The 26,354-nt window shown below is 40.5% G+C and overlaps 1 protein-coding gene across 1 annotated transcript in view; it reads right to left on the bottom strand.

The window, feature by feature from the left end:
• The window catches only part of LOC121859460 (glutamate receptor 1-like), a gene marked incomplete at its 3' end in the record, with an annotated part of 289,141 nt that overhangs the window by 249,067 nt on the left and 13,720 nt on the right, over positions 1 to 26,354 (bottom strand). Inside the window, exons 3-4 of the mRNA XM_042356285.1 lie at positions 5,565 to 5,685; positions 826 to 990 (exon numbers count right to left, since the gene is read on the bottom strand). Coding sequence (XP_042212219.1) covers positions 826 to 990; positions 5,565 to 5,685 — 286 coding nt within the window. The remainder of the gene's footprint in view (positions 1 to 825; positions 991 to 5,564; positions 5,686 to 26,354) is intronic.

Here is a 26,354-nt window from a genome sequence, read left to right as displayed (position 1 = left end):
CAGGAAGACGTCCATAGTGGATATCGCACCCGTAGTGAAGTTGTTTCTGGTGAAGTGAGGAACTTCCCCAGTACAAATAACTTCAGGAATAAATTGAATCTCTACAGCCAAACACGGTGTCAGATTCATGGTAGACGCTGCGAGATGGAAGGCCCCTGCTGAAAGGATCACCAGTTATATAAAGTTTATGTATATTCGTAAACGGCGGAAGCAACGGTACTCCTGAAGGGGCGTTCGTCCATATATATCGTTATATATTCACACACGCTCGGAGAAGAAGGGCTCCTCAAAAAAGGGGAACTCGTGTGTACTCTGTAGAGTCGTAAATACTGGGAGTAAGTATATTGAAGGGTGCTAGGTGCTGATCTGTAGTTCATATATTGGTAGACTCCCGGAAGACGAGTTTCTCCCGCACGAGTTGTTTACAGATATATAGATTCTTATAACCCAGGACGGCCCCAGAGAAAGTTCGCCTGAGTGGTGTTAAGTCACTCAGATACAGCTTTCGATGTTTATACACGCTAAGAAAAATATTTTCCGGGAAGATTTATTTAATGAAACTTTGCATAAACACAAATTTACTGAAGCTTTCCATAAACATATATTAATAAACTTTCCATTAACACATATGAACCGTAACTTCCTTAAAAACACACTTGAAGACGTTAAAAAAGGTCCCCATTAAACAGTAATCACAGCTCACATAATTTACATAGAGGTAAAATCCTTGAACGAAAACCTTCTCTTAAGAGCACAATTCACAGATATTTCTTTACATCCTGAAAACACTCAAGACCCAAGAGGTTCTCCTGACGGGGTACTCACCGATATGTAGTTCCCGCCGGCGCCGTGGTACACCTTGGAGTCGAGATTAGTCCAAGTCCTGAGGAAGTCCTTGACGTAGGGGCGGGTGGTGTCGACAATCCTAAACCCGGTGATGTTGACAGCACCAAACTCCTTGACGTCTTCCTCCCACCTCTCGTCCATCACCTGAAGGAGTGGAAGACGAGGCAGTGCATGAGTAAACCTGAAGAAGGGATTTACGAGAGGATCAGGAAGCATAAATAAAAGAAAGAGAGAGAGAGAGAGAGAGAGAGAGAGAGACCAGCAGAATGGGAAGACGAAAAAGTGGATGGGTGATTGAGGAATGGAAACACAAGTGGAACAAGAAAGAAAAAAGAGAAAGATAGAGAGAGAGAGAATGTAAAAGAGTGAACACTGCCGACAGAAACTGAAAGAAAAACCTAACACAAAGAAAGAAGGAATAAAACGAAAAAAAATATGGAAGAACGACAAACAGAAAGAGATAGAGAGAGAGAAAAAGACCCAGTAGCGAGTGAGGAAATAGAGAGAGGGAAGGATTAAAGAGGTGAAAACCATTAAACCCAACACGAATTCTTGTTTGTATCTAAACTAAACCAACAACACTGGGTTTAACGTGGCGTCTCCTTCCCTGGCAAGTCTTAGTAGTATTCTCCCTGGCTGACACACACACACACACACACACACACTAGGGTAGAAAATGCAATGAATGGATTTATCTACTTTCGGAGAGAGAGAGAGAGAGAGCGAGAGCGAGAGAGAGAGAGAGAGAGAGAGAGAGAGAGAGAGAACAATAACAACAACAAAAACAACAACAGCAATAATGATGATGATGATGATGATGATGATGATGATGACACATATAATCAACATTACCTACAAAACAAGGCAATCCAATCTCGATGTCAGTAACCAATTGATCAGCCAATCACGTGACACCAATGAATTCTTTGATTATCTCGCCAGCCAATAGCCGAGGGCATTCATTTCATCACTGATTATCCACACTGATACCTCGTCTCTTTAATTGCATTACTTTTGAAACTAATTACTAGTTCTAATTAATGACGAAATGATTAATTTGGATAATAATGACGCCTGTGTGTGTGGGGGGGAGGGGCTGCGTCATAAATCAGCCAATCATCAAACTTCCCCTTGAATTGCGTCATCAGAGACTATAGTGCCTGGACCAATGAGATTGATGCCCTGAAACTATCGGGGACTTGTGAACGCCGTAAGTTTTAAGATGACGTGAGGGACAGCCAATCAGAGACACCTACACGCCAGGGAGGTTGTGACAAAACACTTTCCTCTTTTTCATGATCCTCTGACTCATCCTTGTGTCATTATCATCATCATCATCATCATCATCATCATCATCATCACGACCACCGGAGGAACTTGGTCTTATACACAAGGCTGGTGACGTTGGCCGGAAATTCGACAAAACGAGACGATTCTGAATACATCTGTGACAGCGACTTCACCACAACACACCGCCACACCCTTAACTTAACTTAATCTAACCTAACCTAACCTAACCATAACCAGCCTAACCTAACCTAACCATTAACTTAATCTAACCTAACCTAACCTAACCATAACCAGCCTAACCTAACCTAACCATAACCAGCCCAGCCTAACCTAACCTAACCTAACCTAACCATAACTAGCCTAACCTAACCTAACATAACGTAACATAATCTAATCTATCCTATTCGAACATAACCTAACCATACCTAGCCAAGCCTAACCTAACATAATACTCCTCTCTTGTAATACTCCTCTCCAATATCACTACTCGCCACATAATACTCCTCCTCCTCCTCTCCCCACATACTCCTCCTCCTCGCCACATAATACTCCTCCTCTCCCCACATAATACTCCTCCTCTCCCCACATAATACTCCTCCTCGCCACCAAATACTCCTCCTCCTCGCCACATACTCCTCCTCCTCTCGCCACATACTCCTCCTCCTCGCCACATAATACTCCTCCCGGATAATATTCCTCAGGCATCATCAAACAGGAGAGCATTTCAAACAGGTCATTACAGCTTCCCACTAATCATGCGGCTACGGGTGGTAAACGACATGCCCGGGTGTTACCAGTCTGAACTATAATGCTTGCGTGTATTTCAAGTACTGTTATAAGTCTTGTCCTGTTAATTATAAACTCATTCTGCTTGGGTATTATTATTGTCATTATTGTCATTATTGTCATTATTGTTGGTGTTATTATTATTATTATTATTGTTGTTATTATTGTTATTGGTATTATTATTATTATTATTATTATTATTATTATTATTATTATTATTATTATTATTATTATTATTATTATTATTATTATTGTTGTTGATGTTTTTGTTATAAACACTCACTATCACCAACACTCACTACAAGCTGAAAGAGTCAGGTATCAGAGGTCTGGCTGTGGTATCGAGGCCTCAAAGTTCGAAGCAATGACTCCAAATCCGACACCTTAAAATTACATGTTCGGAAGATTCGAAAGAGAGTTCATAGTAATTCATATTTTGGGAGACCGAATCCGAGCCCGAATCCTCAATTTTGTTTTCTGAAAGTTCGAATCCAAATCTATTTTTTATTTTATTTTTTATTTTTTAATTTGCTGTAATGCTCTGTAACTAATTTGGACTGCATAGAGTAAATATCAGAATGCTTTATTAACAAATCAGACTGAATAAATTCCCCTAATAATCTATTGACCAATCAGACACGATACGAAAAATGACGATTATATAATCAACAAATTGAATAAACCTAAAAAAAAAATGAAATTCAATACTTATTATCAACTGGCACACGTTCACACGCTTAGCTAACTAGACTAACACACAGATCTGGTCATTAGCTTCGTAAAACAGAAATTATTAAAAAAATCCTTCAAGTGTAAAAATTATACATCAGTCAGACCAGGACAGGTGGGTTGATGAGCTGAACAAAGGTAACCAAAACACTCACCACAAATATACGTAATTTTAACACAAAGCTGAAAATCTATTTGCGTTCTGTTGACAAGTTTTAATCACAACATTTAAAAGCTTTTGGGGCAATTTAGTGACGACACACACACGCACACACACACACACACACACACAAGAAAATCCACTGAACTGTTAGCGATAGGCAGTGAGAGGTAACAGAACGAAGTGGAGGGCAGGTAATAATTGGAAAAAAAAATGTTTTGGTAATCAGATGCCTCTCTCTCTCTCTCTCTCTCTCTCTCTCTCTCTCTCTCAATATGAAACACAAACACGAGGTGTATTCAGGAGCGAGAGAATGACTGACTATCTATGGAGAGAAAACAGATGTGCCAGAACAAGGAAAAGCAACAGACAGACAGACAGACACAATAAGATACACAGATAAACAGACATCAAATAAGGAGTGGCAGTGACGAGAGAGAGAGAGAGAGAGAGAGAGAGAGAGAGAGAGAGAGAGAGAGAGAGAGAGAGACGTAGGAGCAACTGGCCGTAAAACCAGCAGAGGCGCGTCAATATATTCATACGAGCATTTACACAACTCTATGCTAATGAGAACATAAACAAACGTAAGTGCTGAGGTGAGTGGGAGGGTGAGTGGGATAGTGAGTGGGAGGTGGATGGTGAGGTGGATGGTGTTGGATGATGAGTGGGAGGGTGTGTTGGGTGATGAATAAGAGGGAGTGTTGGATGATGAGGGATTGTGGGATGGTGAGTGGGAGGAGAGTGAGAGGGAGTGGGAAGGAGAGTGAGAGGTAAGAGTGGGATGGTGAGTGGGAAGGAGAGTGAGAGGTAAGAGTGGGAAGGAGAGTGAGAGGTAAGAGTGGGATGGTGAGTGGGAAGGAGAATGAGAGGTAAGAGTGGGATGGTGAGTGGGAAGGAACAGTGAGAGGTAAGAGTGGGATGGTGAGTGGGAAGGAACAGTGAGAGGTAAGAGTGGGACATGGTGGAATGAGAAGGAATAATGGAGAAGAAAGAGACACACTGATAAATGAGAATTGACTGACAAATGGAAGGAAGGGGGAAGGACAGAAGGACTGAATAGACAGAGGGATTTAGATAGAAGATTGCTGAGGGAATTGAAGATTGAATGAAGAGACCAGACGATAAATGGGAAGATGAGAAATTGATTGAATATTTTCTTTATCTATCTATCTATCTATCTATCTATCTATCTATCTATCTAATCAAGAGAAGTGATATTATAATGGAAGAAAAGCAAAAATTGAAAAAGATTGGATTGATACACAGAAGTTGACTGAGATTGAAATTGACATAAAACAGAAGCGAAGATGGATAAAAGCGAGGAATGAAACCTGTGGGTAGGGAATGGATTGACTGGATGGATGGATGGATGTGTGTGTGTGTGTGTGTGTGTGTGTGTGTGTGTGTGTGTGCATAAAAATCTTCGCATTTCCTCTTAACGCTTTGTTTATTTCCATAGTTGTATATCTACCAGTAATAAACGTGTGTACATACATCTAGGTTTGTTTATCATAGTGACTCGAGGTGTATTTGTTTGTGTACACGTAGCAATATATACCTCAAGGGCATACACACCGCTACAATACATGAATACACGGAAGTAAGTTACGTAGTGCTTAACGAAACATAACATATACAAGTTACCTGACACACACACACACACACACACACACACACACACACACACACACACACACACACACACACACACACACACACACACATACACACAGGTAGACTAAGGTGTACTCACGAGGCCAGACAAGAGGTAGTGGTAGTTGCGTCGGCCCATCTGGACATCCTGCACGTGGCCTATGATGAGAGTCTTGGCCATCTCCGTACTGCAGTCCAGCACCACGTACTTCCTCGACCACCTGTAGAAGACACAACACATTCAGGTGAGTTTAGGTGATTATTAAAGGTATGTCTATCACCTGAGGGAGGCAAGGTGAGTTTAGGTGAAGAGTAAAGGCTTCCTCTAACACCTGTGGAAATCTGGGTGAGTATAGGTGAACGAAGAAGGTTCCCCTACCGCCTGAAGAAGGAGAAAATACCTACTGGCACGTTAAGGTGATTAATAAAGGTTCCTCAACGTCGTAAGAGTGATGTGTAACCCAACAGGTGAGCTTAAAGTAACCAGGAACCTGAAGGAGGAGAAGACACAACGCCTACAGGTGACTGGGGAAGGTTCCTCTCCTCTGTCAGTCTAAGGAGTTGAGAAAGTATGCGAGAATGATTAGGTGACAAAAGGGGGGGGGGGTGGTCTGGTGAGGAGGGAGGAGGGAGGTGCGTGAGAGAGAGGGAGAGTAAGAAAAGATAGAGAAAAAACGAGAAAGATTATAAAAAGAATAAAGAAAGACAGATGGAGGAAAGAGGAAGAGAAAGATAAGAGAGAGTCCCCTCCCACAAGGTATCGAAGCGAGGCAGGTCATCTTAAAGGAGATTCTCTGGGCAAGGAAGACGAGGATAGCTAAATCCAGGATATCTCTTGATACTGCCAGGTGGAAATAGTATACTGGGGAAGAGAAGTGTTTCATTCATTACTAGAGAGAGAGTTAAGACCGCCAGGTAAGAGGGAGGATCATAGGTACAGTGAGTTTGTTGACATAATTACCCTCCTTCAACAGTTAGCTCCTGAAGGTAATACAGCTTTGACAAAACACTTAATGATCTGGACCAATTTCTCATCTTTCACCTTCAGTAGTGATTTTAACCTTTGTGATTCAGATTTATTTCCCTTGTTTGCTGATGATGGATAATATTGTAGTTCCATCAATATACCTCAATTAAAAGCCGTGGTTTGGACCTCTGACCTACCTGTGACCTTAACCTATGTCAGAGAGTCTTGTGAAGGTATAACTCATTAGCACGTAATTAGCAACAGATAAGCGACGGTAGACTCGATAAGCCTCCCCAAAATTAAGCTTCATTAGTCGGTTTGAAGAGACAGTTATAACAAGACAGAGTTAATGACAATGTAATCTGGCACAGGTGAGAGTAGTAATTAGTGAAGAGAGAGAGAGAGAGAGAGAGAGAGAGAGAGAGAGAGAGAGACCATCTTTCTCATTAACAGGTAAATGTAGTTTGTGAGGGAAGAAGCACACGTCAGGGGATACCGAGAGTCGCATCACCTGTCATTTGCTCACCTTAATTACTCTCTGTCTAAATTTAATTATGGAATTGCTTTCAGGTGCAAAAAAGGTGATTAAATAACCTCACACAGAGATTATTTATGCTTCTATCACCTTTTTTTTCATCTTTTTCCTATACACAATGAAAAAAAACATAAAAAACGAAAACAAATGAAAAAAAAGGAAAAAAGAAAAAAGAAAACAAGAAATATATAAAATAAACGAAATAGCGATAAAAAGTAAAATATACGAAAAAAAACGAAAACGAAAAAAAACGAAAAAAACGAAAATAAACAGACAGACAGACACACCCTGACTCAGATAATTAAATCAGACAGATAGACAGATAGACAGACACTGGGATAGACAGCCTCATACCATAATAGTTCCGTCTCTTGGGTTGAAGGCTTTTGCTCTAATATACAGACAGACGATTATCGTGGGCGGAGATAAAACAGGTGGTGGCAGGTGGTAGCCGAGGCGAGCCACCTGTGGGCAGCAACAAAGTGGTTTAACTCTTGATGGAAACTCTCGTGACCAGCTGGGTAGAGCCAAGACACGACTCTGGGAAATTTGTAAGTTATATATATATTTACAGTATCTTGTCTTAACGAGAGATTAGGGAAACCACTTTAGTTAACTAGAGTCTTATTGTAACTCTGACGCCATTTTGAAAGCATTATTTTATTGTCTTAGTTAATTGGAGTCTTATAGTAATTTTGACGCCATACTGACAGCAATTTCTCCTTTATATTGTATTTTGTCTGACTAAGGTTTGTTAACTAGAGTCTTGCAGCGGTTCTGACGCCATTTGGTCGGTACAGTAGAGTATCAGAGTAACTTCAACACCATTTACACCATTTGTCACCTTAGCTGTAGTGAGCCATTTACAGGAGCTCTGACACCATCATCTAGAGGAGTTCTGGTAACACCACTCATACCACCAGCTACAGGAATTCTGACACCACCAGTTACATGAGTCTGATACCACCAGTTATTTGAGTCTGACACCACCAGTCAGATGAATGTTTTTAACTTACGAGATGCTGGCAGTCATCGTTCAGGTAAACTCTTGTTCACCCTGACACCCAGATATATATACCAAGATAACTGACATCCTGACACCCAGATACCTAGATAATCTGACACTCTGACACCGAGATATACTGACACCCTAAAATCCATATATACTGATACCCTAACACCGAGATGTACTGACACACCTGACACCTAGATATGCCGACACCCAGATACCAAGATAAACTGACACCCACATAACCAACTACCAAGTCAACTTTACCTTCCTTACTCTTCACACGCTCATGACAAATAAACAATGTAATCTTACGTTAAGCAATAGGGCAAATTATCTTAGCTTAGACCCAAGTTACCTGTACCTGTCGTAGAAGCTACAAGTTAACTATACCTGCAAGAAAACTACGCATTAGCTTTATCTGTTGGAGAAGCTATAAGTTAGCTTACATATATGACAAAAGGACCCATGTGTGGTCATAGCTGGCGAAATGTACAGGGGTTTTGTTGAATTATTTAATAGTTTATATTAAAAGATGGTCACTAATTTGAGCGACAATCGGAACTGAGAGAGAGAGAGATTCAAACAGGATTCTCTATTCTCATCGCTAATACACACACAAGTTGTCTTTGAGGGCTTAATATGTATTTTCTTCGCTTTAAATAACTTTGTATAGTATAGGAATATATACAACTATACACACATACTACCTATTTATGTATAAGTATGTATAAAAACTCCCATCAGGTTCCTAGATGCAAATATAAAAGGATTAATCTGAACTTCTATTAATCCAGTTTAATTAGGATTTTACTTCGAGAGACTTTGTTTTATCCAGCTTAGTTTAGTTTAAATTGATGCGGTTCATTTTATTCAGCTTAATTTGGGGATTTGGGCTTTTATTCAGCTTAATTTGGGGATTTGGGCTTTTATTCAGCTTAGTTTGGGGATTTGGGCTTTTATTCAGCTTAGTTTGGAATTAATGCTACAAAATGTAACTTGGATTTAATCACAACCTACTCAATTATCCCAGCTTAGTTTGGTCCTTGCTGTAATTTAAACTCTACCCACAGCTTAGGGCCTTAGGCTGGCCTTAAATAATGCAAGTAAGCTGAATTCACACCTAAGACTCGAGTTACCCACAGCTTAGAAGGTCCAAGTTTAAAATCCACCTTCTCAATTACCCAGCTTACCACGGCCAGGTGTCAGCTTTATTGGTCACACAGTAAAGGGGAATGTTAAGCTTGGTAGTGTTAAGCTTGGTAGTGTTAAGCTTGGCAGTGTCCAGCTGAGTACTTGAGGGCAGCAGTTGTTGCCCGGGGCGGCCTCAACCTACTGTAGGAGTTAAGCGACTGTCAACAACCCTCTATTGATCCCGTGTGACGCCCCCCCCCCCCTGCCACACACACACACATACACACACGTGCGTACATGCATGCACGCACGCACGCACGCACTCATATATACATTTACACATGTAAAAATATGCATATCCATAAATACACACGTGTATACTGTATATATAATGTGTGTATGTATGTGTAACACTACCGCATACTGCTGCAGACACATAAATATAGAAGTGCACAAACACTAAGACTGAGATACACACGCCGTAATGTACACATACACACAGAGAGTTTATTTCACACACACACACACACACACACACACACTTTCCTTCCTCCCTCCTTACTTCAATTCCCTCTCCCTCCTTCCCTCATCACTTCCCCCTCTCCTACCCCGCCCCTTCCTCCTCTTCTTTCCCTTCCTCTCTCTTCCCCATCTCTTCCAGATTACCCATTTCCCTCCCATTCTCGATTTCTTTCCTTTTTCGCCCCCCACACACACACACGCACACACACACACACACACTTACACACATATTGATTATACTCTCTCTCTCTCTCTCTCTCTCTCTCTCTCTCTTACTTACAGGAGCCAATCGTAACACACCCCTTAAATTATTCTACAGGTCACGTGGTTACTAGACAAATAGGAGTGATTCCCTAAACTAAAATGGGTTATGTTGTGTGGTTGTATGTGAATAGGAAAATAGGGATTAAATATCATGAATCGGTATGCGGATACATCAATCGTCATGGGGTAAGGATTTGAATATTCTGATAACTATTGCGAATTTGTTAATGACATTCCAATAATCTAGTAAAGTGAGCTGGGTGACTATGTTAGTATCTTCTTCTTCTTCTTCTGCACTTCTTCTCCACTTCTTCTTTTCCACTTCTTCTTCTCCCCTCCTCTTCTTCACTTCTTCTTCTTCACTTCTTCTTCTTCTTCTTCTTCTTCTTCTTCTTCGTCTTCACTTCTTCTTCTCCCCTCCTCTTCTTCTGCACTTCTTCTTCTTCTTCTCCACTTCTTCTTCTCCACTTCTTCTTCTCCCCTCCTCTTCTTCTTCACTTTTTCTTCTTCACTTCTTCTTCTTCTTCTTCTTCTTCTTCTTCTTCTTCACTTCTTCTCCACTTCTTCTCCCCTCCTCTTCTTCTGCACTTCTTCTTCTCCACTTCTTCTTTCCACTTCTTCTTCTCCCCTCCTCTTCTTCTGCACTTTTTCTTCTTCTTCACTTCTTCTTCTTCTTCACTTCTCCACTTCTTCTTCTTCTCCACTTCTTCACTTCTTCTTCTACTTCTTCTTCACTTCTTCTTCTTCACTTCTTCTTCTTCTTCTTCTCCACTTCTTCAATTCTTCTTCTTCCCCACTTCTTCTTTTTCTTCTCCTCTTCCAGCACAGTGCCAGCCATAATGCTCTAACGCTAAGAAGTCTTCATTAAAAACATACGAATCCCACTTCCAAAAGACGGTCATAATATTTTTTTCCTGAATAATAAAACACAAAATACTATTATATTCTACAAAAAACGTAAATATCAACAAAAGCATAAATAATCTCTACAAAAAAAAGCAAATAAACCATCACATTTACAAAAACCTAATAACAAAAATAAGTAAAACAAAAAAAGTCATTAACATATATTCTAGCCCCCCCGAGTCGACCCATTTGCCCAAGGGACCATATCAAACCCATTATAATTTAGAGTTAGTTTTATACAACATATTTCCCAGACTTAATTTGACCAACTAAGTTATAATTTGGGTGTTGGACAAAAGTTGAGTGTGAAAGGTAGTGATTAATATGTATGAGGGAGGTTAACCTGATACCACACCACCACTCAACTCTGGTGGCCTGTGTGTGTGTGTGTGTGTGTGTGTGTGTGTGTGTGTGTGTGTGTGTGTGTGTGTGTGTGTGTGTGTGTGTGTGTGTTGAGATCTGTATGTTTGTGTGTGTATGTATTGAGATCTGTGTGTGCGTGTATATTGAGATCTGAGTGTGCGTGTATATTGAGATCTGTGTGTGTGTGTGTGTGTATATTGAGATCTGTGTGTGTATGTATTGATTCCTATGTGTGTATTTATTGAGCCCTCTGTGTGTGTGTGCGTGTGTGTTGAACCAATCATGTGTACATCGTAAGCCCTGTGTATGTACGTGTTAAACTCTGTATATGTACAATGTACATGTTGAGACATGTATGTTTGTGTGTGTGCACATGTTAATTCCTGTGTGTGAGTATTGAACCCAGTATGTAAACCTATTGAGCCGTGTGTGTGTACGTATTGAGCCCTGTGTGTGTACTTACTGATCTCTCTCTCTCTCTCTCTCTCTCTCTCTCTCTCTCTCTCTCTCTCTCTCTCACACACACACACACAAACGTACCAACCTCATCAACACTTCTAATAATTCCTCCCTCCCGGAAATCAGATTGTATCCATAATTGGTTCTGATTGGTTCATCGAAGGTACAACAAGCGTCAGGAGGTTGTTTACGTGAAGAAGAGACAACAATATATTAATTTCCTTTTCACTCTCTCTCTCTCTCTCTCTCTCTCTCTCTCTCTCTCTCTCTCTCTCTGGCGAGCGTTGGTGGTGTTAGTGTGAGAATGTTGGTGAGTGTTGGTGAGTGTTGAGGGTATTGGTGAGTTTTGGTGAGTGTTGGTAGTGTTGGTGAATGTTGGTGGGTGTTGGTGGGTGTTGGTGGGTGTTGGTGAGTGTTGGTGAGAGTGGCACTGTTGATGATGATGGTTACAGGAGGGCAGGTGATTATGGCACTCGGAGGAACTACGATAGACTGGAGAGAGAGAGAGAGAGAGAGTGTGTGTGTGTGTGTGTGTGTGTGTGTGTGTGTGTGTGTGTGTGTGTGTGTGTGTGTGTGTGTGTGTGTGTGTGTGTGTGTGTGTGTGTGTGTGTGTTCCTGGTTATACGTGCAAGGTGAGTGTACAGCAGCACACAATATTCCCTGGACACTGTTGACAATCTAGCACCATTTACCTGACAGTCACATAGGTAATTTAATTAGTTTTTTCTCGTGTTATTTTTCTGACTAGATTTAACAACGAAATTCGAGTGATTTTTCGTGATATTAAATCTTACATAAATAACAATGAATTTCAAGTATTTTAACATAATCTACAATGAATATTTAGTGAGTGTTCTTCATGTTATTTCTTCCTGACATAACTTACAATGATCTTCACGTTATAAACCACACACACAAATGAATAATGAAAGCCCATACATTCACTTGAAAATAAACCAATCATACATGACCTTTACTTCGACAAAAAATTATAACCGAATGTCAAGGAATATTTTTTATCACCCAACTCCACAAATTTAACTTATGTGAAACAAAAAAAAATAAAAAAAATTATAATTCATATATGCATCCCCCCCCACCCCCGTGACACTGTCTAATTTACTGTGACATGGCCCCTCAATTTTTGCACACGTGTAAATACAGAAAAAAATATCGATGTTTATGTTTTCGCGTTACGGAAATTTTGTTTTTGTTTACGTAAATCGCTGTTGCGTTGTTGTGAGCTGTAAGGGATTTTCATTTTTTTTTCTGCTGGCTCAAGTTAGGAGTTTTTTACCTCTCTGAATTTAGTTAGATTTGTAAACTCTTGATTTTTATGACCTAATTCCTGTTTTTTTTTGCCATAAGATGTTATTTTAATATTTTATAGTGGAAAAGGAAGTGATTTTGGTGGAGTAATGAACTTTTTTATATATTAGTTTGTTTATTAGCTGTATATATCCCTCCACTTATATACATACAACCACTTATATACATACTTCCATCTATATACATACTTCCATCTATATACATGCTCTACCTATACGCATTCCTCTACTTCTATCACCTTCCAGGATTTTTCACGGAAACTAGACACAAAAATTTAAGTGATTTGCGACTCTCTCTCTCTCTCTCTCTCTCTCTCTCTCTCTCTCTCTCTCTCTCTCTCTCTCTCTCTCTCTCTCGGGGGATTAATTTGCAAAAAACTCAAACTCAATTTCCTGTGGTCGTCTCTCGCTGTTGTGATGTTTACCAGGTAATTAAGGCTTCAACATCCTTAAGTTAACCTAACTCACAAACTATGAGAAACGTTCACTCACCTAAATGAGTTTTGAGTGGATGGATAAGAACGTTGAGAGGGGGTGGGAGGAGGATTGTGTGTGTGTGTGTGTGTGTGTGTGTGTGTGTGTGTGTGTGTGTGTGTGTGTGTGTGTGTGTGTGTGTGTGTGTGTGTGTGTGTGTGTGTGTGTGTGTGTGTGTGTGTGTGTGTGTGTGTGTGTGTGTGTGTGTGTGTGTGTGTGTTGTGTGTGTGTGTGTGTGTGTGTGTGTGTGTAGTAGTAGTGTGTACGTGTGTGTACTCCAAGATCCATCCACACCCTCAACCTCCTTCATTCCCCCTTCTTCCCTTTCTCTTCTCTTCAACCTCCTCCTCCTCTTCCTCTCCAACTTCCAACCCTCCTCTCCTCCTCACCTTTAACCTCAGCTCTTCCTCCTTGGCCTTTTCTCCTCCCTTAACCCTCCCTCCCATTCTTCTCCTTCCCCCTCCACCCACCCCCCTTACGAGAATCAAGACGCAGCATTTCCCTATAAAAGCAATACTGCCGTTACCAAAGGGGATACGTATCAGTATGCAAGCTGTCCGGCAGTTGCAAGGGTGATAGATAAAATCCATGACCGCGGACTGTGAATAGATGCGGGGGATTTATTTTGTGAATGGGACGACATTATACCATGGTAAAGATAATACGAGGAAGGGAAATACTCCTCATTGATCAACCTATACTGCCACTACGATTATTGCTGCAACTATTTGTGTCACAGTAGTAGTAGTAGTAGTAGTTTGAAAAATAATTATGGTATTTTTGCATACACTATTGCCAATAATACTACAAGTACTAACAACAACAAAAACAATAATAATAATAATAATAATATTCTGTCAACAAACTTACTACTACTACTACCACTACCACTACCACTACCACTACTACTACCACTGTCACCCTCACGAACAGAACCGCTCAAGTTCTGTCCAAAAAGTATCGTTATTTTTATTTTTTTTTAATAATTTGGAACTGGACGAAATCCTTTGATATATCCTCCTGTGTATTGTTATATGTCGTTATAATTTCTCCCCAGACTCACATACACACACCAGATGTATCTGTAGGTAGAAAACTTAAACTACTGCCAATTCTCTGTTGCTAGGTAATTTAAGGGGCATGAAATAGTTACTGTGTACGACCATGAACCGATCTAATCCAACCACTATTACTACTACTACTACTACTAACACCAGCATCATTATCACTACTACTACTACTACTACTACTACCATCATCACCAAAACTACCACCACCACCAGTCCAATTATTCTAAAATTTTTCCCTCAGTCCCGACGCAGTGAAAACACCACACAGTCGCCACAAGGGTTAATACAGGCTATGAATTCCACCTCGTCTCTGTTAATCTTTACACACTGCTAATCTTTATACACTGCTAATCCTTAAATACTGCTACTCTACTTATTCCCAGATAATGAACAACTGATTATTGATACTTGTTCATGGAATAAGAGATACTAATTTGCATACGGGGTAAAAAAAATAATATTTTAATTTCGATTTTCAGACAAGATTCAATCCAGCTTATCCAACGCTCATCATCTAAAAGCCTAAGTGAAGTAGTTATCTTTTGTAATATATTAGGCCTATTAAAGGAGTTTTAGGCCTATTAAAGGAGATTATTTGTCTTTTATGCTTCCTTAATAATTAACTACATAACATTGAGGTGACATAAAAAAAATATTGTGATTATAATTGTCAATAATATTTTTTTAAGAATAAATTATATATGTGGATTATATATATATATCAAGTATTTTCTCTATATTTCTCTAGATTATATTTTTCTCGATTATATTACTAGATTATATTATCCTAGTTATTATTTGAAATTATGTTAGTGATGATGAGTATAAATTTACGTCAGTTAAACCCTAAAAAAAATGTTTGATAGTATCTAGGGAGTTCAGTGTATCGTAATCCTCCTCACCAGTGTACCGTAATCCACCTCACCAGTGTACCGTAATCCACCTTACCAGTGTACCGTAATCCACCTCACCAGTGTACCGTAATCCACCTCACCAGTGTACCGTAATCCACCTCACCAGTGTACCGTAATCCATCTCACCAGTGTACCGTAATCCACCTCACCACTGTACCGTAATCCACCTCACCAGTGTACCGTAATCCTCCTCACCAGTGTACCATAATCCACCTCACCACTGTACCGTAATCCATCTCATACCGTAATCCATCTCACCACTGTACCGTAATCCATCTCACCACTGTAATCCATCTCACCAGTGTACCGGAATCCACCTCACAAGTGTACCGTAATCCACCTCACCAGTGTACCGTAATCCTCCTCACCAGTGTACCGTAATCCACCTCACCACTGTACCGTAATCCACCTCACCAGTGTACCGTAATCCTCCTCACCAGTGTTACACCTACAGCACTTTAATAGAACGGTCAGATTAACTTTCTTTCTACGGTCAGATTAACTTTTTTTTCTACGGTCAGATTAACATTACTACTGTCAGCTCATCACTAATTCCACCATTATTATTTACATTAACAATACTATTAACACTACCACAACTACAACCACTACCACAACTACAACCACTACTACAACCACAACAAAAACAGCTACCACAACCTCTACCACAATTACAACAACTAATACCACTTCAATATCTTCCACCACAATTCAGTTATAATCTTAGTACCATAAGTAGAGTTTAACTTTATTTCATAGACATTAAATCTTCACTATAACAATTAGATACATTTTATAAAATTTAAGTAATTAATACTATTTAATTATCCAGGTTAATGACATAGCATATGGTCATTAATTAAGAGGTGTTATAAAATTAAATACTCCCTTGAAAAAGTTAATTAATGGTCTTGTCAGGTGATATTCAGGGTGATCAAGAAGTCCCTGTGCACCTGTAATTATTGACAATGCAGGTCAAACAAGGAATTAATAATCACAGGTGCACAGGGACTTCTCGACCACCGTGTATAAAATATTTTCCGAGTCTCTTTTTAATTGTTGTATCTAAATGGAGAATATTCTGTCGACAAATATAATACTATATATTTGGAATATTTTTAAAGTGTTATTTATAATTTTGTACGTGTATAGTGGACAGCTGATGGTGAGAACTACAGTAAAAAATATATGTATACAGAGTGGTGGCAGAAACACTCTCTCTCTCTCTCTCTCTCTCTCTCTCTCTCTCTCTCTCTCTCTCTCTCTCTCTCTCTCTCTCACGTTAGGGTCACTCAGTACTCCACAATCGTCACTTCTCTTTAATTCTCTGTGTGTTATGGACGGCATTCTTCAGCGTTGAGGAACCTTTAGCAATCAGAAGGTTTAAAACATTAGTGCTGATGGTGAGATATTCTGACATATGTTTATAAGAAAGACAAAATAAAGACAATTAAGAAGAGGTGAGAGTAGTTAGTGGGTGACATAACAAGGTGATCAAGTGTACGTCCCAGGTCACTATTTAAAGGTGGCTGACGATTACTTGTTTTGTTTTAATTTCACTATAGACAATGTGTATTTCACCATCAGATACTCTATAAAATATTTCTATGTTGTCAATTGTTTAATAAAGTATTTCATCTAGATTTTCATTAAAGTTTATGGAGAGTTATTTTATAAACATTTCAACATGACTAACTTAAAAAAAACATTGACAAAGAAATTACACGCCTCCACGTACCCTTCTATGCCATACCCCACGCCCACACATGCCCCCACTACACACGCCCCCACTACACACCCACACCCCTAACCCTACAAACCACCATCCCTACCCGCGCTCCCACACACACACACACCCCCACCCGTCCCCACACACCCACATCCCCCCACACCCCGGCAATTCGTATTCACATAACACTTTAAACACAGACTGAAAGCGGGTCGAGTTATTTAGGAACGACGCGAAATTTGCAAATCCAAAACAATGAACTGACAATAGTGATATTTCCCAACTGTGTTCTGCATTATTAAACCTCAAATTTATCGTACCCAGCCGCCCTAAAAAAATATCGTATAGTAGACGGGAAAAAAAAAACTAATCTTTTTAAAAAATCAGGATTAATTCTGACACAACGGTGGACTATTTCATACGCAATAAGATTTATGAACTTAATGGGTCAAAAATATTAATTGAAAAAAATTGAATTATTATTTCCGGAAAAATTGCAGACATTAAGGCTTATGAGAATGAGTTTGGATGTGATTTTTGTCATAGTTTTCACTGTTTTTTCTTCATATTTAATACGCCAACTTTTACCTTTTGCAATTATGTACTTTATTGAACGTATATAAAGACCAAAGTTGTTCAAGTAGAGAAAAAGTCATAATAGAAATATATAAACTTTCCTCTACACAATTAATTAAAAACACCTTACTTATAATATGTATACCAATATGTGTATCAAGATGTCTAATTAATTCAGAACTTTACTAATTATACATACATAAATTACTTACGATAATTTTGAACCTTTAATATACAAATCTGAATCATAAACATTAATAACATTATATAAATCCTTAAATAAATCGAATATAAATCACACACAGGTTTATACTCCATCTAAAAATATATAAACACGAATAATAAACCGAAACTCTCATTAAAACACAATTTAAAAAGACTTAATTTTCACTCGAGTAAAATTTAACCCTTTGAGTACAATGCCTTTATCCTGAGTACTATGAATCCACTTAGTAAGATATCTTTGTCCCCGAGTACGACGACTGAATACCCTTGAGTACAATATTTAATCTCTTATATACCATGTCTTATCCCCCTGAGTACAAGACCTCTGTACTCATGAGATTACGTCATCGTACTCAATCTAATTCTGAGGTTCCGCTAATACACAAGACCAGAAATAAATTCTAGAGGAGTAATGAAGAATTTGGTGATAAGATGATGAAAAATTCTCTCAGTAAGACAGTCAGTTAGTGAGTGAGTCAGTTAAACATTCAATCCATCAGTCAGTCAGTCAGTAAGTCAGTCAGTCAGTTAGCCAATCAAAGTCAATTAATCAGTCAGTCAGTCAGTCAGTCAGTCACTAAATAACCCACCTCAAAGCCCACGCTCATCAGCAGGCAGTGGGCCGGGCTGACTCGTGCAAGACCTAACTGCATATTTTACTGAGTCCAACACCACTACTCCTCTCCTCTCCTCTCCTCTCCTCTCCTCTCCTCTCCTCTCCCCTCTCCTCTCCTCCTACTGAGAGGGACGGGGTGGGTGATGCCTGCTACTGATAGGGCCGGGGTGGGTGTTGCCTGCTACTGATAGGGCCGGGGTGTGCCTGCTACTGATAGGGCCGGGGTGGGTGTTGCCTGCTACTGATAGGGCCGGGTGGGTGTTGCCTGCTACTGATAGGGCCGGGGTGGGTGATGCCTGCTGATAGGGCCGGGGTGGGTGTTGCCTGCTACTGATAGGGACGGGGTGGGTGTTGCCTGCTACTGATAGGGCCAGGGTGGGTGTTGCCTGCTACTGAGAGGCTGGGGTGGGTTTTGCATTCTTAGGATACGAGGAAAACAAAATAGTAAAATTCTAAACACACACACACACACACACACACACACACACACACACACACACACACACACACACACACACACACACACACACACACACACACACACACACACATGACCCTCAACACTGGTTTAAACAGACGCGACAAAATGTGACCAGAATATATATATACAGTGTACAAATATGTTTACATTTTGTTAATACTCTGTAGTAACTCAGAGGCTGTGAGGGAACAACCACAGATAAGAAGATTGGACTGTGGTATGTTGTGGAAGTAATATCCTTAACTTGAGTGTAGAGAGAGAGACGTATCCATCAACACCACTCCAAACACTTTACACCCAAAACATCCTCCTCCTCCTCCTCCTCCTCCTCCTCCTCCTCCTCCTCCTCCTCCCCTGATCTGCTCTTAGTCGGATCATCTGTGGCTTCGAGTATTAGGTCATAACCCTAAAACTTGGCGTGGAGTTGGAGGACGACTTGACGACCGAGGAAGAGAATCCGAGTGTAAGTGCGAGGTGAGTGTGAGTGTGGTGTGTGTGTGTGTGTGTGTGAAGGAATCAAGATATGCTTTTCCCTGCAGATAGGTACACCCTCTTCCCCCTCCTCTCTCCTCCACCCTCCACACCTCCTCCTCCACCCCTCCACCCCTCCACCCCCCCTCCTCCCCTTCCTCCCTCCCCCTCCCCTCCTCCACCCCACCCCCCCCCTCTTCCCCCTCCTCCTCCACAGCTCCCGGGGGCGAAACATGGAATACGCATTATCACCAAGATGAAGTGATGGCCCAATTTTTATCTATTTACATATTTATCCATTTATCCTCCTCACCATTTCCTCCCCCTTTTCTTTACTTCTTCCTCTGTTATTCTTGTTATCGGGGTAATTCCTCTTTATCACCGTGTCTTACTGCTCCTTTATTAACCCTTCTCTATTATATATTTTTTCATTATTATCTTATTTCGCTTTAATTTTCCTTATTTTTTTCTTTACTTATGTATCAGGTAAGCGGTTATCTCTCCTTCTATCTCATTATCACTGTCTATGCTTCTTCCCATCTTTATTAATTATGACAGTGTTAGGTTAGGTTAGGTTAGGTTAGATTAGGTTAGGCTTGGTTAGGTTAGGTTAGGTTTGGTTAGGTTAGGTAGTCATCATTTACTTAACCCCGAAAGCATAGGAGCCAAATTACTAATATAAGTCGGCATAGTCTCTCTCTCTCTCTCTCTCTCTCTCTCTCTCTCTCTCTCTCTCTCTCTCTCTCTCTTCCATGTGTCCTTAATCATCTCTTTATCTCTGTTTTATTTCTCTCTTCCTGTCTTCCTTCACTTATCTCACTCACTTCAATCAACCATTTCCTCTTTTTGTCATAATCTATGTCTGTCTGTCTGTCTGTCTGTCTGTCTGTCTGTCTGTCTGTCTCTTTTACTTTTTATTCTCTACTTTTCTTTCCCTCATTTGTTTTATTTTATTTCCTCTTTAACAACCTATTATTTTCCTTATTTACTGTTTTTTTCTTCTAATATTCTAACTATATTTCCTTTTTTTTCTCCTACTTTAATTCCCTACTTTATTCTCCACTCTATTTCTCCCTGTTTATTATCTTACATTATTTTTTCCATCCTTAATCTTTTTTTTTTCTACTCACGATAATTTCCCACTTTAAATCGCCGCTTTTCTTCCTGACTTTATACCCATACTTTATTCCCTATTCCTTGTTTATTTTTAGTCATAAATTACTTCCCACACATCATTTCCCCCAATCATTCTTCATTTTCATTCCCGACATAATTCCCCCAATCACTCATCATTTTCATTCCCGACTTAATTCCACAAACATTATTTCCCCCACTTTCAATTCCGTTTTTATTTCCTCCATTTTTTCCCGACTCTCCAACATGCAACTGTTGATGTCGGAATTATTCTCCGCTTAACCATGAGAAGTGCGTTTAGCGCCGGGGCAACATTACCAGGCCATCAGTATGCTTGGTAGCTCCTGACACGAGGCAGTGTACGGCGTTAGCAGATTCCATCAACCAGAGGAGAGGGGAGGGTGGAGGGGGTGAAGGGGGGGTTGTGAGGTGGTTGAGGAAGGGTGAGGAGGTGTTTAGGGTGGGGGGGGTGAGAGGGATGGGGTGAGGAGGTGGGGTGGTGAGGGAGAGGAGAGACTTGAAACCTATGATAATGTTTGGGTTTGTGTTGTGCTGGGGTGTTTTATAATGGAAGGGGAAGGGAGGAATGAAGGGGATAGGAGGAGGGTATGGAAGGAGGGAGGGTGGTTCTATGACGATAAGAGAAGTTAGATTTCGGAGGAGGATGATAATAAATGTTGTTGGTGGTGGTTGTTTGACTGGTGTTGTGGTGTGTGTTGTGGTGGTGGTTGTTGTTGGTAGTGGTGTGTTGTGGTAGTGGTTGTTGTTGGTGAGTGGTGTATTGGTGGTGGTTGTTGTTGGTAGTGTATGGTGGTGTTGTTGTTGGTAGTGGGTGTGTTGTGGTGGTGGTTGTTGTTGGTAGTGGTGTGTTGTGGTGATGGTTGTTGTTGGTAGTGGTGTACTGTGGTTAATGGTGAGGATGGTGGTGATGGTGTGGTTTTGTTGTTGTTGGCAGTAGTAGCAACGACGTGGTTGTGATAGTAATGGTTGTTGATGATACTACCACAAAACATAATCTTACTAACACTTTGTAAAAAAAAAAAAATGCAAAAAAAAATTCCATACACCAGGTTTTATGTCTCTGATCTTCACGGTAACTTAATACACACTGGACTCGGTAATACCAGACATAACCTCTACATCCTCACGTAGAAATACTCTTCAACTCTCCCTTACATTACACAGTTTTACCTGAACCAACGCACAATCATCCCTAATCAAACAGAAACAATAATACTCGACAATTTAATGAAGCTCACAAAATCAGGGTTAATAATGCCATCAGTAACATTAAATTCAAGAGAAAAATTGAACCTTACTACATTTTCACGCCAGCATAAAAGATGAACGGGTGAGAGTGTAGAGAAAGGTAGCAGTAAGGTAAGGTAAGGTAAGGTAAGGTAAGGTAAGGTAAGGTAAGGTACATTTGACTTTCACAGGTAGATGGGTGATAAAACCTAAATGAGGTTGGTGTGTGTGTGTGTGTGTGTGTGTGTGTGTGTGTGTGTGTGTGTGTGTGTGTGTGTGTGTGTGTTGGAGTAAATAGGCAAGAGATTCTTGCCCTTTAACCATTATGTAAATACACTTATTCTACACACACCAGAAAATGACAAGTTAACGAAGGCTTCAACCTATGACCTTGTACAGTACGTCCTGCTCACGACAACAACACAAACGAGGGATTTTTAACTGAAGAACCACACAACTTAGAAGAGAAGAGAAGAGAAGGAGAAGAGAAGAGAAGAGAAGAGAAGAGAAGAGAAGAGAAGAGAAAGGAGAAGAGAAGAGAAGAAGAAGAAGAAGAAAAAGAACAACAACAACAACAAGGTGGAGGAGAACAACACCAACAAGATGGAAGAAAACAACAACAAGAGGAGGAGAACAACAACAACAGCAAGATGGAGGGGAGGAGAACAACAACAAGATGGAGGGGAGGAGAACAACAACAAGATGGAGGAGAAGAGAACAACACAATGGGCCTTCCTACAGCACGGAGGATCCCTCACGGTGGTTCATCAAGTAGGGAATTTTACAATTTATCTGAGCGGCGGTCTTCTTCTTCTTACGACTCTCTGAGAATTTATTACAGCAAGATTCTAAGACCAGTGGCTTAAGGCTGGGCTTCTGAGGATGGCAGGAATCCACTAAGAAGTTTCGCTGTTACTCTTTGAATTCACTGACGGTGATTCTGTGAAGTTTTGGCGATGAGTCTGTGAAGTTTTGGTGGTGATTCTGTGAAGTTTTGGTGGTGATTCTGTGAAGTTTTGGTGGTGATTCTGTGAAGTTTTGGTGGTGATTCTGTGAAGTTTTGGTGGTGATTCTGTGAAGTTTTGGTGGTGATTCTGTGAAGTTTTGGTGGTGATTCTGTGAAGTTTTGGTGGTGATTCTGTGAAGTTTTGGCGGTGATTCTGTGAAGTTTTGGCGGTGATTCTGTGAAGTTTTGGCGGTGATTCTGTGAAGTTTGACTCAATTGATGGTTAGGTTAGGTTAGGTAAGGTTAGGTAAGGTTAGGTTAGGTTAGCGTTATAGTGGTTAGTCTAAAATGGTAAAATAAGCTGAAGTGTTAATCATGTGATCCGAAAAATCCCATTTATTCTTGTTGTCATGTAAACAGTATTTATCACCTGACTGTTCAACCATTGAAGGCGTTGTCAGGAGGGTCACAGCGCTTGGTGTTGACAAGAGGTGAACGAACACCTTCATTAAGCAAAATGTCAACAACTGATAACCCTCGTCCATCACCACCCTCGAGCTCTGACGTCACCAGGAGAGCCAATGTTTACATACCCGGTCACACAAAAAAAAAAACAACAACAAACAACAGTAAACAAATACACATTCCTATCCATCTCGTAGCAAACTCAGGTGACATGTTTACCAACGCTATAGTCACCCCCAGAGTGGAAGTTAGCGTGTGGAAGTTAGCATTTGGTCGGCGTTTGAGTTTAATTCTTGTTACCAGTGTGTCAACAGAGATATGTTATCCAAAATATACTCTCCTAACATTACACCATACTAGGTTTACAGGCTATTTTGTGTACACTTGTGATAACTGAAATAGTTTATAATTTTTTCCACATTTTTTTTTTTTTGTTAGAAGATAATTTTAAAAGGTGAAATAAAAATAGTATATATGAAAGTTGAAAGTAAATAAGGCACACTAGGGTTCGTTTGGCCTCTGACAAACATAAAAATTTTTAAAGAGTTATTACCTTAACTTTTCTCCTTTGCTATTCCGAAACTTTAAATATTCACAATAACAACAGAAGAAGAAGAAAGAAGAACAAGAACAAGAAGAACAAGAAGAACAAGAACAGAAGAAGAAGAAAGAAGAACAAGAACAAGAAGAACAAGAAGAACAAGAACATGAAGAACAAGAACATGAAGAACAAGAACATGAAGAACAACAACATGAAGAACAACAACATGAAGAACAAGAATATGAAGAGCAAGAGCATGAAGAACAAGAACATGAATAAAAATTGTCTATACGTAACTAATAATGAAAATAATATAAAGTAACAATAATAAGACCTTCACCATCTCACCCGACCAGCCGCGTCTTGGGACCTTCAACACCCCGATAAGAACGAAGGAAATAACATAATATATATCAACATATAAACATTCCCGTACAAAATATATATATAGAGTATAACCTTATCGAATGTGTATTAATAAAGTAAATATGGACAAATATATATGATACCCCTTAGAATGTTGAATGTGTTTTTTGTGGTTTTATCAAATAATATTACAGTGATGTTGATGTGGTCTTGGAGTAGTCTGAGGAATGTGTAGGTATGAGTGTTTACATTTTGGGGATCCCTCCTACTCCCCTCCTTCCTCCTCTTACATTCCTCCTAACCTTTCCTCTTCCTCCCCTCTTCCATCACAACTTATTTCCTGCCCATTCTACTCTTCCCTACCCTCTCCTCCACCCTCCTTCCCCTACACCCTCCTTCCCCTCCACCCCCTTCCCCTACACCCTCCTTCCCCTCCACCCCCTTCCCCCAACCCTCCTTCCCCTCCACCCCCTTCCCCTCACCCTCCAACCCAACCCTCCCTACTTGCCTACGCACATCACACCTGGGAAACAAAGTTATCAGGTAGGTGTCTAAACAACCTCCTTACGGCAGGAGTTACCTGAAGGAGTGGCAGCCAGGTGAGAGAATGAGACGCCCGGAATCCACAAGTGTTATTTTTAGCGTCTTAAAGATGGTGGTCAAGTGAGGAGGAGGAGGGAGGTAAGGGGGGGGGGGGTAACTTAAGTGCTTCTGTACTTCTTAATGTACACACTTGGTCATGGTTGTACATAAACAAACACGTACACACACACACACATGCGCGCACTAGTAATGGCTTTCTCTATCTCTCACTTTCTCTCTGCACCTTTCATCTCCCACTCCCCTTTCTATTAACTTCTTCCCTCTTCGTTTTCTCCTCCTCTCTCTTCTCCGTTTCCTCCCCATTTCTCTCCCCCTGCTCTTCTTCTTATTCCCTCACCCTTTCTCTCCTCCTGCCCATCTTATTTACTCCCCCTTTCTCTCTATCCTTTCTCTTATTCCCCTTTTCTCCCTCAGCTTCCTCTCTCTCCCTTTCTCCCCCTCGACCTCCATTTACTCTCTCTCCCCCTCCATGTTTCATAGCACCCCACTTCTCCCCATATCTCTCCATCCATCATTTCTCTCTCCCCCTCCCCCACTTGCCTCACCTGAGTGCACCTGCCACCACCTGGTCCACCACACCTGGCCACTCAGGTATCTAAATATTAGTGTTTGTGTACGACAGGTGAGTCTCCTAAGTCAGATACTTCAATAGGTGACCAGTTGGTGAATTTCTCTCTCTCTCTCTCTCTCTCTCTCTCTCTCTCTCTCTCTCTCTCTCTCTCTCTCTCTCTCTCTCTCAACCAAACATTAAACGAGACCAGATAATGAGGTCACTCTTTCATCCAAAACTTGCAGTGAAAAACTAGAAGTGCTACGTCATGGTTACTAAAGACGGAATACGATGACAAAAACCAATCACATTTGCGTCAGAAAAACGATGATGACGTCATATGTACCATCTAATTTAACGACGGTAACAACCACGTCAGAAAATTGATGACGTCACGAGCACCAGCTGATAAAACGACGGTATCTACAAAACCATCACAATTGCGTCAAGGAAATGATGACGTCAACGACACATGTTAGTTTAGTTAATTTTATACATAACTAGACGTCGCCTGTGTGCGACCATAAGAAGTCGAACACACGAAATAATCCCGAACGTCTTTAATCCCCGAGTTAGATTAATTAGACGAGTAATACCTACGATCAAGAAAATTCGTCCACTAATTCAGGTGTAACCAAGCTCACACGAAGGATAAGGCGACACACACACACACACACACACACACACACACACACACACACACACACACACACACACACACACACACACACACACACATCCTCTCGACTCAGGGATGACCAATAGAGGAAGGGAACTGAAAACATCACCACCCATCGTCAAGGAATTATTGAGCTGTCCTCCTCACCCCTCCCCTCTACCCTTCATCCCCCCTCACCCCTGACTCCTCTACCTTCCCCCTCACCACCTGGGGACTAAATACGTTCACATATAACACTAGCCAGAAGATAACATATTAAGGGGTCCATTTAAATAAAATCTCCAACACAACACTTTTGCCTCCAACACAACAATC

Source organism: Homarus americanus, unplaced genomic scaffold (assembly GCF_018991925.1).
Source record: "Homarus americanus isolate GMGI-L3 unplaced genomic scaffold, GMGI_Hamer_2.0 scaffold55256, whole genome shotgun sequence".
Taxonomy (NCBI): domain Eukaryota; kingdom Metazoa; phylum Arthropoda; class Malacostraca; order Decapoda; family Nephropidae; genus Homarus; species Homarus americanus.
The sequence above is the reverse complement of the archived record's forward strand: the minus strand, read 5'-3'. Positions and strand labels throughout refer to the sequence as shown.